We start from the raw sequence: 14352 nt of genomic DNA, 5'->3' as shown, positions 1-14352 counted from the left end.
TGGTGGAGAATTAACAGTGCAACAATGCCCCTCTGGTGGGGACAGCCCCACGTTGACACACAAGTAGCACCTACCATGAGGAAGGAATAGCCGATCCACAAGCTGCGCCAGCCGGCGGGGCAGTGGGGGATGGAGACGTCCTGACTGTGGACTGCGATGGCCACTGCTGGGGCCTCACACACGGAGCAGCGGCTGATGTAGGGCTTGATGTCGTCCTCGGCCACCGGCATCATGGGCAGCGGGGCCGTGGTGGAGAGCCAGTAGGACTTGTCGTTGCGGCTGGCATAGTAGCAGATGTCGCCCGGGTTGCAGTACAGGAAGGGCATGGTGCTGAAGCGCGCCAGGCAGGAGCCCGCCAGCCCTGCAGGAGGGGAGTGTGAGGCCACGCCCAGGCCCCCCGGAGCCTCATGCGGACATGCCCCACCTGTGGCCTGCCGTCAGCAGGGGTCAGGCCAGTTCCCTCCGTTCCCTTTTCCCTCTTCACTGTTTCCCAGCCCACACTGGCACTTCCAGAGAGCCTGCTCCTCTGACGGCCTCCCACATGCCTCTGGGCCATGGGGGGCCAGGGAGCGGGGTCATTAGGAGTGGCATTGGTGGGGAGGCCACATTTGGCAGTGTCAACAGTGTCAGCACCAGGAAACTCCTGGTGGCACCTGGGCTGAGTGCCTCTCATGGTGCCCAGGAGCCTTCCCTGAAGGAGCTCTGGCTGGTGCCCCAGCCAGGCAGCCCTCCTACCTCTGGCCACAAGGCGGACTTTGTCCAAGGCCAGGGGGAATTTCAAGCTAAGCAGGTTTTGCTTTTCACACTGGTGGCTTAAAAGCTCACGGCCAGATGTGGGGCCCCTTTGGCACCCAGCGAAGTGTGAAGGCCCGCCTCCTGGCCCTGCTCCCAGGGCTACTTAGGTCCTGTCCTTGTTTGCTCTTGCTCCGCTGTTTTCTCAAGGCTTATTATGGAGGCAGAGCATACAGGCAGGAGCGTCCAGTCATCAGGGCGCAGCTCATCACCAGCAGGGTGCCCTGGTGTGACCCTATGGCAAAATGGACCATGCCAGCCTCCGGCATGCCCCTCCCCTCCAAGGGGACCACAGACTGAAGACCCACCCCACCTTACATTGTGGCATTTCCGTATTCGTGCCTTTTAAGGACTCACTTGAATAAACCTCCACCCCGCTCATGCATCTGTTTTCCTGGGGTCTGGCTTAGGACCACGTGCAGTCCAGCCCTAACCGCCCAGTCGAACTCTAGAGTAAGGGCGAAAATAAGGAGGAGAAGCAACTGGTGGCCTCCAGTGGAGAGGGGTCAGCATGTGGCTAGAGCCAGACATGAACCTGCAGAAGCCTTGATAAAGAGTTAAAAGGCGGCCTATGCCGGAGCGCTAAGTGTTAAGGGCTTAGTAAGACTCTGTCCAAAGGTATCTTAGTCCCTTCTGAGCCCTGAGTCTCACCATGGCCATCCAGCCTTGACCACTGCCAGGAGCAGAGTAGCCCTTGTTGGTAGTACCTACCCAGGTCCTGGTTGTGGGCTTTCTCTTGGCCTTCAAAGTACAGCAGGCTGTATCCGCTCCAGAGCTTGTTCATGCCCACGGGGCACATGGGCTCCTGGTCCGTCTGACTGTGCTTCACCAGGAGGTAGCCGATGCTGACGCTGCGGCCTGGCATGCCGGGCAGGCCTGGGATCCCTGGACGGCCTGGCTCCCCTAGGGCCCAAGAGAAAGCAGCCACTGTCCACTGCCCTGGGGACCCTCAGGGGGCTGCTCTTCCTTCTCCCCAGAGCGTGGGTCTCTGTGTGTTTAGCCCATGAGCCTCTTGGGAAATATTTGATCTAGATTTCATGCTTATTAAGTGTGAAATGATGATGATGGTGCTGAACACCAACAGAAAGGACTTAAAAACTCAGCTGCCACAGGAGTGTTCCCTTCAGGGAGTCCTGAACACAGAGCGAGAAGAACTGGGGATCCTTGGAGTTGGAAGTGTCTGGAGAAGCATCTCAGTTCACCCCATTCTCCAAGCAAACAGGTGTGCCCTGTCCCAGCTGCAGCCTCTGTGGGCACGCTTCTGGGAGAGGTGGCCCACCACAAGCTGGGCCACTCCCAGGGTTAGAATGTTCTTCCTGTGCAGAGCCGAAACCTTCCACCCAGGGTCCTGAGTCAGCCTCAGAGCACAATAGTGCACCCAGTCTGTCCCCAGTGTGACCACACTTCGAATAGTTGGAGTCCCCTCCAGGGACATTCTCCCTGCCCTCTCTCATCCTGGTCTCCTCTCTGGGATGCACTCCACTCGCCCATTTTGCTTTGGGATCTGCATTCCTGCATGCCCAGTCTGTGGGCCAGGCCCAGGGATGTGGAGGGTGGATTGCTGCTCCCTTGGATCTGGACGCTGAGGGTGCAGACGGTTTAACTTGCTGCACCTCTGTTCATGCCATTGGCTCAAACCGGCCTTGGATGAATTAGGCAAATCCTGTTGTTTTTTTCTAGTTTCTTCCATCCTTCACACGTAGCCAGCATTTAAAAAACTCAGGGCTTTACAAGGCTCCTGCTACCTCTGCAGGCATCTCTGGCTCCTTATCTCAGGCCTTCAAGATCCTGGTGACTCTGGCTCTTGAGCCTATGGTCACCTGGTATCCCACAGGAAGGAAGTGGCTGTCCCAACAGGACACAGCTGCAGGAACATCAGGGCTAGCACAGAAGGGTGCAGTGGCTTTCTGCTCTGCGGGGCACCTCCTGTCCTTGCCTGCCAACCTCACTGGGTTACCCCTGGTGGGGCCTATTGGAAGCTGACTGCCCCTTCTCTCTTGCTGCTCATCACGTACCTTCTTGGCCAACTGGTCCCTGGTGCCCCATAGGCCCTTGGTCTCCTCGGAACCCTGGGATAGCAGACACACCGCCTCTTCCCTGCGGTCCAGCCTTCCCTGGAGCTCCTCGAAAACCTGCAAGATATTGAGTGAGTGTGACCGGAAACTGGCCACGCTAAGCATGGCTGGTACTCATCCCAAGAGGGCAAAGCAAACAGGACAGACCTTTCCCCTGTCACCCGCAGGACCCAGTGCCTTACCTGGCTCTCCAGGAGGGCCTTGGGGCCCCATCTCCCCCTGTGCCCCAGGAGGACCTCTCCTTCCCTGGGGGCCCATCGTCCCAGGCTGGACAGAAATTGTCAGGGGGACTCCTGCAATCCCTGGGGATCCCATAGAACCAGGGGCACCTGTAGAGGAAAGAAAGGCCCAGTAAACACTCGAGAACAGCATCACTTCCCCGTCTGGAACCTGTCCTGGAAGCCCCGAGAACCATCTTGCATTCCAGAGAGGAGCTGGAGATCCCTCATCTGAGAGGCCACCCTGAGCCCCCCACCTAAATACTAAAGGCGTCTCCCACTGGGTCCCAGGAGCGTTCCAATCCTGCTCAGGTCAGCTCCCTGGGCGTCCATGTGGCCTGCTTGGCCTGAGCTGCCGTGCTCTGCAGGTGCCACTTACCAGGGAATCCCTGGTCTCCTTTGGGCCCCTTGGGGCCTCGGTCGCCCACAGCGCCGGTGGCTCCAGTGTTGCCCATGAATCCTGGTTCGCCCCTGGGGCCTGCAACACAAATAGACGTCAGACACACGTCCCTGGGGAAGAGGCTCCGGTCTCTGCCACGGTACTGGCTCCTCTGCCTGGGCACCATTACCTTTTTCTCCTGGGAGACCAAACACACCAGGCCGGCCCTGTGGGCCTGGGTCCCCGACCCAGCCTTTGTTCCCAGGGACTCCTGAAGCTCCTGGACTCCCATCATCTCCTTTGCTCCCAGGAAAGGCTGCAGGCCCAGGTGGCCCTGGTGGGCCTCGGTAGCCTGTGGGTGTTAGTTACAAGAGAGGAGAATTAAGCCCGACCCCAAGGAGTTTCTGCCACTGCCTCAGGGCTTTTTTGTTTATAATTATAAAATATATAGAGCACGGAGTTCTCATTTAGGACTGAACCCAGGGACGTGGTGCCACTGAGTTACATCCCAGCCCTTCTCGAGAGAACATCTAGGAGGCCGAGCCTGTCCTTGAACTTGCTATCCTCCTGCCTTAGCCTCCCATCACTGGGCTCATAGGTGTGTACACTGTGCCCAGCTCACGGTTCTGAGTCCACTGCAGGGTGCAAATCTGACCCTACAGCAAGTAATGGATGCACACTGTATCACTTAGTTCCCTGGGGACCGTGTTGTGCAGGATGGGAGGGATGCTCCTTTGGCCATGTCTGGTCAGTGTGCAGAGAAGGTCTATTGGGCCCAGGAGCGAGCTGGCACCAGCACCGCCCCAGGCACTTCCTCCCACCACATGAGGCCTACTTACCTTCTAGGCCAAATATGCCTGGTGCGCCTTTGTCACCTGGTGACCCAGAGATGTTGGAAGGGGGGGTGATACCAGGGAACCCCTGGAGTCCTGGACTCCCGGCTGGACCTCGCTCCCCTTAGGAGGAAAACAGAAGTTTCTTTTAGTGCCAGCAGCCAACATTCTAGCCCTACTGTTCTCCCTGCTCCTGTCTCCGGAGGGCCAGAGCTATGCCGGGTGAGGTAGTGACCCAGTGTCCTCCTGCCAGGGACGTCTCGAGGAGGAAGGGGCTATGGGACCCGTGGTCAGGAGGGCTGATCATCTGTCCCTCCAGCCCAGGTACTGAGGAGCCCGTCTGGGGCCCTGTCCTCACTGCCACGCTCCAGGGCCTGCAGGACTGTGTTCAGGAGGTCCCCAGGCTCTAACACTGACACTCCTGGGCAGCTCATTAGCACGGGGGAGAAGGTGAAGCAGGGCAGCATGTGGCCCGTGGGTCACAATAATGTTGCTAAGCCTCCTTCTGTCTGTCCTTCAGTGTCGGGCGCATGGAGCTTATCCTTCACCATAGAGAGGGGTCGACATGTACCCACACTGAAGAGCACGATCAGCCAGGGGACAGTGGAAGGGACGACTGGCCAAGAGGCACTGCGGCAGGAACTCCCCCGAGGACCGGCAAGTCCTGTTCTCTGCAGTGTCCCATCTCTGCTAGCTGCTGCCCCGTCCTGCCTCGTGGGCTCTGCTCGTGGAGATGGCAATGCGTGCTTGGACTGTGTGGCCTCACCTGGGGCTCCCTGCTCCCCTTTCCGTCCTGGGACTCCTGTGGGGCCTGGAAGGGTGTTGGCCTCTCCTGGGTCACCCCTGTCCCCAGTAGGTCCTGGGAATCCTGGTTCTCCGTGGATGTCAGCACCTGCGGTAGAATTAAAACAGCAGCCAATGGCCACGTTGTCCAGCAGTGCACAGGTGATTTTCCTAAGTAGGACAGTCAGTGCCACTCAAGTCAGGCAGCCACGGTGACCTCACTTTGCTCTGGTGTTACAGAATCTGAGATCTGGAAGGGGTCTCCAAGAGGACACTGGAGCCCCTCACCCTATAGATACGAAGACCGAGGCCCCCAGGGCCTGAATTCATGGACACAGTCAGCGGAGGAGCTGGGATCTCACATCAGGCCTCCTGGCTGGAGGCTGTTCTCCATGCTATACCTTTGCTGGTTTTGAAAATTAAATACTGCTCAAAAATCTTCCCTGTCCACATATTGGTGCTCAAAGCAATCAGGGGCAGGAAACAGCAGTACCACTTGACAGGTTTCCCTTCATCTGCCCGTTGGAATTGAAATGGGCTACATGGAGCCTAGTGTGTGCATCTCATGACATTTGCAAATTCACCTGTGGACCGACTGGTTCCACAAAACCTCTGTAGAGAGCAGTCTTTACTCCTCATAGCAGCTGTGGAATTAGAGGTGATTTTTTTTCTTATTTTTCAAAATATTTTCCTCACTGAACTGGGATAAGTTTTCTAAATTGAAGTCACTAAATGGGCATGTGTGTCACAAAGTCCCTCCAATGCTGTGGGCTGTGCTGGGTACAGTGCCACATACCTGGGGACCCTGGGAAGCCTTTGGTGCCCGGCAGGCCATGTAATCCGCTGATCCCTCGGATTCCCGGGAAGCCTGTGAGAAGTTGACACAGCGTTATTCACGCAAAGGAGGCTGCCAGGTGGTCTCTGGTGGCAGGAGCCCCTTGACAACGCCAGCACGTTCATCTGCTGTATTGCTGTCTGTCCCCACACAGGGCTGCCCATCCCTGACGAGCAGGGGGCAGTCAGCTGCAGGTGGCTTTCACCCGACAGGTACACGCACCACTCCTGCTGCCCAGGAAGCCCACTGTACTGTCTCTACAGACTGTTTCAGGAGTCCTCAGAGCTGAGAGGGGAAGCGTGGTGTCCTTTCCCTTCCTGATGTCTCATCTCTGGCGCATTAGGTCAGTAAGACACGTGCGCAGAGCCTGTCTGCCTTGCTGAGGACAGACACTTCTGGAGGAGGACGCAGCTCACAGGCAGCCACAGCGGCATGCTGTGCAGGGAAGCTGCGGCCAAGGTGCACCTTGGGACTGGCTGGGTCATTTGTAATTCCCAGTAAGCACAGAGCCAGGACAGCTAAGCCAGGGCCTTGTAACCCCAAGTGCCAGCTGGCCCCCGTGGGAAATGGGGAAGCCTGTGGCAGAACTTGGGGCCTCTTGTGCCCAAGCCTCTGGTGACTCTGTGCAGCTGGCGTGGGCCTGGGCCTCTCTGGAGGCTTCCGTCCGTGTCTCTGGGAAGTGAAGCCCCTCTTGGCAGTGTGTCTCTTTACCCACCGTCTGCTGTGCTCACAGCCTCCTGCAGAGGCTGGCCTGGCTGATGGCACTTCTCGCAGCCTGGCTACTTGGCTGAGTGCTGAGGGCACTGCGCACTTCTGTCAAGGAAGGACTCACCTGGTAAGCCTGGCACGCCAGGCCAGCCAGAGTCGCCTTTATCGCCGGGGACTCCGATCCGCCCTGGATCTCCCTGTGGCCCCCGCAGCCCTGTTAGCCCTGGGAAGCCTGGAGGGGGGAACAATCATTAAGTTTGAGCACACAGGAACCCCGGAAACCTGTGCGGTCCTGCCTGGAGGGGTGAGGCTCCCAGGGAAAGGCTGAGGACCTGTGGGGGCTGCAGCTCAAGCTACATGAGAGAGTGTAGGGACTGTCCTCCCATTGGGAATGATGTAGCACCAGACCTGGACCCTAAGTTCAGCAGGATGAGGACAGCCTGGCCAAAGAGAAAATGGGGTGCATTTTTAATTCTCCTCCTATCATGCGGACAGAAGTCTGGAGAATCCTGGAGGCAGTGCCCGCAGAGCGCACGGAGGCTGGGGAAGCGCCAAGCGAAGGCAGCAGCCTCCGCAGCCCTGATGCCAGCTCTCCTTTGCTTTCCCTCACTCACGGGACCCTCAGGTGTGTGGCTGCACATTCAAACGCATGAAAAGCATCCTTTCAAATAGATCGGGCCGTCTGTACACAAGGGACAGAGGCTGGCTCAGAAACCCTTGTCATTCATCCTGTGTGGCTGCCTGTCACGGAGGGGGGCTCCCACAGCCCCAGTGCTCGACTCTCTCCAAGCCCTGGGTCCCCAGGCAGAGCCGGGTGAATGCGCAAGAACAAGTTTCCTGGCGACGAGTGAGATTGTGGTGGAGAAGGAAATGGCAAGGTGGCTGCTTTGTCCTGGGTCTTAGCCGTCACCTGCCTGGGGACTGTGACTGAAGGGGATTTTACCTGTTTGTCCTCTGGGTCCAGGAGGGCCTTGGGTTCCAGTCATGCCTGCTATCCCAGGGAAGCCAACTTCACCCTCTGCTCCCTTCTCTCCAAAGAACCCCTTCAGACCTGGAAACACAGATTTGCTGCTTGCTACATGCCTCGTCTGTTGAGTGAAAACAGGGCTCAGAGCTTGCTGCGCTTGGCTAGACCATGCTCTCGCCTCACACCCATTCTCCTGTTTGGACGTGCAGATAGATATATGGACCTGTTCCGGCCTCGACGTTTTCCTGATTCCTCCCTCTGAGAACGAGCCCGCCGTCCTCCAAGGTTGCACCCACCGGACCCTTCTGCTACCCAACACTGAATCGGGTCAAACTGTGCCCACTGGGCTACCGGGGAAGCGATGACCTCAAGCCTCGCACATGAGCTCCTCCGTGCCTTCACTTGGTCCTCACAGGGATCATTAGACCTGGAGGAAGTCGGCTGCGTGCTGTGGGCACTCAGGCAGCTCACAGCCTCTGGCAGGGAACACAGGCCTCCTGCCAAGGGCTCATGAGGGCACCAACTTGGAGAGGGATCTTCTGATGGTTGTGTCCCTGGCCAACGTCATAATCAGCAGCTCACGAGTGACTCCAAGTCAGAACCACCCTGCTCCCCCCTTCCTGACCTGAAGAACTGGAAGAGAAAATTACTGGTGTCTGAAGCTACTGCATTTGGGGTACTCTGCTGAGCAGCAGTAGGTAACCAACAGAGAGCTCTTAGGTGGTTCTGAAATCTCCTGGGGAACGTGCTCCACAGGCGGGTGGAGCTGCACCAGGGTGAGGAGTGGGTCTGGGGGCCTGGAGTCTGTCTGTAAAGCAGCATCTGGGGTGCTTCTGAGGTGGTCATGGGAGATGGGGACACACCCTCCCATGTGGGTGATGGTAAGTGCTGCACAGCTTGCCGGCTTCCAGGTAATGTGCAAGTCAGACCAACCTGAAGTCCACAGTCACCTGTGTTCTGTGCCTTCTTTAGCCTACGAGGCTGTTGGAACATTGTGATGCTTTTGTGGTTATGGAAAAGAACCATGTAAGAATCCTGCTTATTCTCTGTTGTGATTTTAGTGTTTTAAGAATCTGCTCCAATGGCCATCTTGCTAATGAACCTGCCCCCACAAACCACTTCTGCTGTCCCCACTCGAACTCAGAGGGTCTAGTGAGACTTGCTGCTCTGTCCTCAGAGAGCCCAGGCTGTGCCACAATCTGTCCTGGGGTTCCATGTGTGTGACAAAGGTGGTCTTGCTTTCCTGCCTTTATGAGCAAAACTGCTGAAGTAATCATCTAGGACAGGAGAGTCAGCCCAGAGCCCAATGTCCCTGGACCTCTGTTACCCAGGGACAAGGCTGTCAGGACACCAAGTTATAGGCCAAGACGGAGGCCAGAAGGGTTGTCACGAGGTTGCCCATTCCTGTGTAGCAGGGCTCTGGTCCTGTCCCGGGCTGGACACTTCTCTCCATTCTGCTGCTGCACCCCCTAGGGTAGCACTACAGCAGGAATTTTAACTTAGAGGAGAGGCAAGAGCTGCCGTGGCACAGAGGCCCTCTAACACGTAGGGTACGTAGGGTATGTAGCTGCCTCCTGTCCTGCTCAGGAGACTTGTGCAACCCCCACCTCCCCGCTCCAGACCGCTCCCTGTACACTGGCAGCCCGGGTCATATGTCCCTTGTTTCTGCCCCGTGTGTCCCAGCAGCCCACACTTGTTCATGTTCTGTGGTCCCAGGCACTGGGTGCTAGTTCTGGTTATTTTCACTTTCAGAGGAAGATTGGGAGAGATTTCCTGAGCTTGTCTTCAGATTTCATTAAACCAAAAATCAGTCTTTCTTGCACAATGGGCTGGAAGACCTCAACCATTTTTCTATAAAGTTCCTGATAGTTCTCAGCAAATGTTGATGCTCTGAGAAAACCAGGCCCAGAGACCAGGCTCAGGACTGTTGGTGGATGTGAGAAAATGGAAAATAACTTGTGTACCTGGAGTTCCGGCGATGCCCCGTTCTCCCTTCAGGCCTGGACTTCCTGGTAAGTCTATGGTATCCCCAATATCACCTGTGAGATGCAGAGAAGGTGGTTAAGAGTGGATCTTCCTCCTGGGGGAGGTTTGCCCTTCACCTTCTATTGTGCTATGCCCCTAGCAAGATAATCTGCCTCTTCTTACCACAGCATCTGGGCTCTGTGACCACCCAGCATGCCTAGGAGCGCTGAACGGTGGATACCCCATTTCTTTCTTTTTGCTCTGGGGATTGAATCTAGGGCTGCCCCACTCCTGAGCTATATCCCAACCCTTTTATTTTTGAGACAAGGTCTCGCTGAGTTGCCCAGGCTGGTGTTGAACCTGTGATCCTTCCGCCTCAGCCTCCTGAGTCACTAGGATTACAGGCCTGTGCCACAGCACCTGGCTGGATGCCATTGTCACTGCACGAGCAATACTCACCAAAGTCCCCAGTAGGGCCAATCTCTCCGTAAAAGCCGGCTCTCCCAGGAGCACCTTTGTCACCCTAGGATAAAGTTAGGAAGGAAACTGGCTTAGAAGGCTGTGATTCAGGAGGGTGGAGGGGCCTAACTATTGTGTGTGCTAAAAGCAACACTCAAGGCTCATGATCACATTGTTTTGAAGAAACATCTAGAAGTTTTTCAGCCTTGGGCCTCCCAGTGTGTGGTGGCCTTGGGCCTGCCAGTGTGCGGTCTATTCCGCACTCATCCTAGGGGTGAGCAGGCGGGATTGGAGGCCAGAGCCCGCCCAGCTCAGGACACCCACTGTAACCATGGCAACAAGTGGCCACAGCAAGTGCTCCCAAGCCACCCATGGTGTGGAGGAGGAAATAGCCAGCAGGATGGGACTTGGGCTGCCCCTCCCACCGTGCCCCGGAATAGGCTCTCAGGCCTCTGATGTCACATGTGATCTCTGGAAATCCACACTTTGTTCTTTCAAGGCCCCTGTGAAAAATGGGACGCCGTGTTTCATCCACCAGGAGCCCAGGACTCTGAAGCTGTGGCTCGAATACCCTTTCCCAGTGAGGCGGGAGAGGTTTTGGGTGCTGAGCAGCGGCATCACTCACCCGGCTTCCTGTGAACCCTGGGAATCCTGTAATTCCAGGGGGGCCGGTCACTCCAGGGAATCCTGGCAGACCTGGTACGCCAGGGACTCCGATGTCTCCTTTGGCTCCCTTGATGTGGCCGGGCCTTCCAGGCAGCCCTGGGATTCCTGCCAGCCCGGGGATCCCCGGCATCCCTTGGATTCCTGCAGGAGGACCCCAGTGTGTGACGCCCTGGTGAGGAGGCAGCGCCCACCCTCCCACGCCTGCAGACTGAAGCCCAGGTCAAGTCTGCAGAGATCAGGGGCAGCTCTGGAGAGGAGACGGGCAGGAGCAGGGCTCGCGGGGCCTCACCTTTCACGCCCAGGTACCCCTTCAGGCCCATGGGCCCTTCATCGCCCTTCTCCCCTTTGATGTCCTTCATCCCTGGCAGGATGATGGGAGGTGGTCCTGGGGGACCAGGGTCTCCACGGCTGCCTGGAAGGGAACAGAACACCACGGCTTCTTGTAACTCCCGAACCATGTGTGACAAAGGTGCCACCTGCCTCCAGAGCTCCAGTCCTGAGGGACCCTTGCCACATGTCCCCAGACCAGGGAGTTCAGAGAAAGACCAAGGGCAGGGGGGATGGAAAGTGCCCCCCGTCCCGCCTCCCTGCTCTTTCACTGGAGCAGAGGGTGTGGGGACCCCGCCGTGGGGACCCAGCTCCTTGGCCCTGAGGGCTGTGACTGAGCAGAGGCCACCATGGATGGAGGCTCTGCTCCCCCCAGCAGTGCCCAGGAGCCGCGGGCCGAGCAGGAGGAGTGAGTGCTCAGCCAGGGCAGCCCCAGTGTGGCCTGAGAGCACAGCCAGGCTGACCTCAGCAGGAGGCCCACACAGGGAAGGAGGCTGCCCAGGCCTCCTGTAGGCCCCAGCTGGTCTGCGCCTGCAGAGCCTCAGGACCAAGGGCCACCAGAGCTGGGAATGTGACAGCGGTTCCTGTGTGGGATGTGACCAGGGAGCTCTGGGGAGCCCTTGAGGGCAGGGGAGGAAGGGCCGGGCGAGGGCTCCCCAGCTCTCCTCCTCCCAGGAGAGGGCAGCTGGTAAGTGAATCTGACCAAATGGAAGGAATCGGTCCCTTCTTTTAACATTTATCAAGTGTAAATAGCTAGAGGTTGAGGGGCCAAACAACGCAATCCGGCCCTCGGGGCGTGGTGGTGCACCACAGGGACAGACAGGCGAGAGGGACGACCCGGCAGGCTCAGGAGCACCAGAGAGCTTGGAGGAAGCGGTGGGGAGCCTGGGGCCTCCACGTTTCTAGTTAGATCCTATTGATGAATAACCCTATAGCTCACAATCCTCCTTGAAAGAGATAATGAAGTGCTTCAGTGAATTCTGGGGCTGTGCAGCCATGAGACCATCTAACCCCAGAACGTTTTCATCACAGAAAATGAAGCCCGTAGCCATCAGCAGCCAGTCCCCAGTTCTGCGGGGTCCCCCAGCCACAGGCCATCACTCATGGGCCCCTCCTCTCTAAGTCGGCCTCTCCTGGGGCCTGCTGAGGATGGAATCCCGAGGCCGCACACGCGGGGCTTGCTTCACTGCTGCCCATTCATCAGTGGGCGGCACTTGGGTGGCTTCTGTGTTGGCTGTCACAGTGGCCAATGACCATAGCTGTGGACACTGTGCAAAGCCGTGCCTGGACCTGTGTTTCCAGTTACTGCACCTGGAGAGCCTCTGGGTCACCATGCTTGACCTTTTCGTGCACTGTCCACCGTGTCCTCACTGTCCCCACTGTGTCCTCACTGTCCCCACTGGGTCCTCACTGTCCTCACTGTGCCTACTGTGGCATCACTGTCCCCGCTGGGTCCCCACTGTCTCTGCTGTGTTCCCACTGTCCCCAGTGTGTCCTCACTGTCCCCAGTGTGTCCTCACTGTCCCCACTGTGTCCTCACTGTCCCCAGTGTGTCCTCACTGTTCCCACTATGTCCTCAGTGTCCCCACTGTGTCCCCACTGTCCCCACTGTGTCCCCACTGGTTGCCACCTCTTACTCCCACAGGAGCACCCGAGGCCTGGTCTCTGCACACACTCGCCAGCACTGGTTCTTGGTGATTAAGTTTTTAGAGAACAGAAATCATGAGGATGTGGCTTTCTATCCTGAGCCCCGTGGACAGGGAGCCTCCACTGGGGCCCTGTGATGCCTGTCCAGTGGCTCTGGGGCCCAGCACTCTGCTCCTGTTCTGCGCTCTGGCCTTGTGGACCGTGCCTGGCCCTCCCTCCCCAGCTCTCCCTCCCCCCCTTGCCCTCCCTCCCTGGACTCGCTACAGCAAGATTGTGGTGCAGTGTTCATGGCAGTTTTTGTCCTCGATGCCGCTGTCACTTTGGTTTTCGACATTGTCCTTGGGTCAGGTTTGTCCCTGACACTCTCTCAGTTTGGCTCATTTGGTTTGATTATTTTCAGCTTCTAGCACCAGGGTTCCTGAAGGTGGAGGGACACTGCTGTGAAGGTGAGCCCCCACCTCCTGGGGCGGGGCTCAGGGGCATACCTTTCACACCCGGCTCTCCAGCCAGGCCCTTCAGACCAGGCACTCCAAAAAATCCTGCCTCTCCTTTGGTTCCTGGGAACCCAGATCTTCCTTTGAGCCCCACCATGCCTTGGAAGCCGTGCATCCCAGGAGAACCTCTCTCCCCTGCGGAGGGAAAGGGAGAAGTGGTGAGTGGAAGGGAGGACCAAGCGATGGCTCACGTCGCTCACTGTCCCTCACGGCAGAGGTGCAGTTCACCTGGGAAGACGCTAAGACCTGAACCCCGAGCGGAGTCTCTGGGGATTCTCTAAAACTCTTGTCTGCTGGGCCGGTGCAAACCCAGGGCCATGGCCCACCCGTCAGCAGCAGAACATTGTGGACAACAGAAAGGCAGCTCTGTAGGTCAGTGGGGAGGCCTGAGGTCAGCCTGTGGGCAGCCCAGGGCAGGGCCTCACACAGAACGAGAAAGGGCTCTGGACATGAACATGGCCTCAGCCCTGCTCCCTGCAGGAGGTCTGCAAAGCACCACGGGAAGCAACCGCCACATGCGGAGGCTTGGCTTGTGTTTGCCCTGGGTGCCTGCAGAGCTAGTGACCCCAGTAAGCCAGTTGCATAAAAGCACCAGAGGGCCTCCAGGCTGAGCCCAGTTCCAGTGGGCCTCTGTGGGCCTCTGCCGCTGTCCCTGGTTGATGATGATCCTGCCTCCTTTCTTAGAAGTCAATAAACATTCTGAGGCACACTGGTCCCACCCCACCTACGTGATGTCAGCCTGTTTCTTCAAGATCCCAGGGTCTCAGACCTGCAGGTGTGTGAGGCCAGCCTCCTGCAGGGTGAGGCAAGTGCGTGGGACAGCTGCCTCAACTCAGGGTGCAGGTGGCCTCATATTCCTGCAAGGTGACACCCGGCCCATGTACCTTTTTGCCCAGGGATACCAGGCATTCCAGCCATTCCTTTAAACCCAGGGGTTCCTGGGTGGCCTCGCTCGCCTGAGAAGCCAGCATCTCCTCTATCTCCAGAGAGACCTTTCATGCCCACAGGGCCAGGGACGCCTGTGTCACCAGGGTCCCCCCTATCTCCAGGAAGTCCTGTCAAGAAGAGAAAAAGCAAAATTAAAGAGACATAGAGAAAACTTCTCTGATGCATTCAAGGCAGAAATCACAAACATTTTTCTAAAAAAACCTCTTGGTAGGAAAGTAGGAAACAGGTTTTCAAAGCGGAAGGAGCCTGTGGAAAT

At 57.5% G+C, this 14352-nt stretch overlaps 1 protein-coding gene across 1 annotated transcript in view; it reads right to left on the bottom strand.

Moving 5' to 3' along the window:
• Nucleotides 1–14352, bottom strand: part of Col4a2 (collagen type IV alpha 2 chain) — a 146207-nt gene that overhangs the window by 1032 nt on the left and 130823 nt on the right. The window contains exons 31-47 of the mRNA XM_005316988.5: nucleotides 14033–14203; nucleotides 13140–13283; nucleotides 10970–11092; nucleotides 10640–10821; nucleotides 10015–10078; nucleotides 9555–9629; nucleotides 7567–7674; nucleotides 6748–6855; nucleotides 5877–5948; nucleotides 5064–5189; nucleotides 4304–4420; nucleotides 3655–3816; nucleotides 3465–3563; nucleotides 3050–3196; nucleotides 2808–2924; nucleotides 1504–1695; nucleotides 75–361 (exon numbers count right to left, since the gene is read on the bottom strand). Of these exons, the coding sequence (XP_005317045.2) occupies nucleotides 75–361; nucleotides 1504–1695; nucleotides 2808–2924; nucleotides 3050–3196; nucleotides 3465–3563; nucleotides 3655–3816; nucleotides 4304–4420; nucleotides 5064–5189; nucleotides 5877–5948; nucleotides 6748–6855; nucleotides 7567–7674; nucleotides 9555–9629; nucleotides 10015–10078; nucleotides 10640–10821; nucleotides 10970–11092; nucleotides 13140–13283; nucleotides 14033–14203 (2294 nt within the window). The remainder of the gene's footprint in view (nucleotides 1–74; nucleotides 362–1503; nucleotides 1696–2807; nucleotides 2925–3049; nucleotides 3197–3464; nucleotides 3564–3654; nucleotides 3817–4303; nucleotides 4421–5063; nucleotides 5190–5876; nucleotides 5949–6747; nucleotides 6856–7566; nucleotides 7675–9554; nucleotides 9630–10014; nucleotides 10079–10639; nucleotides 10822–10969; nucleotides 11093–13139; nucleotides 13284–14032; nucleotides 14204–14352) is intronic.

The sequence above is a fragment of the Ictidomys tridecemlineatus genome, chromosome 6, assembly GCF_052094955.1.
Source record: "Ictidomys tridecemlineatus isolate mIctTri1 chromosome 6, mIctTri1.hap1, whole genome shotgun sequence".
NCBI classification, from domain to species: Eukaryota; Metazoa; Chordata; class Mammalia; order Rodentia; family Sciuridae; genus Ictidomys; species Ictidomys tridecemlineatus.
This window is presented reverse-complemented; position numbering and strand designations above follow the sequence as displayed.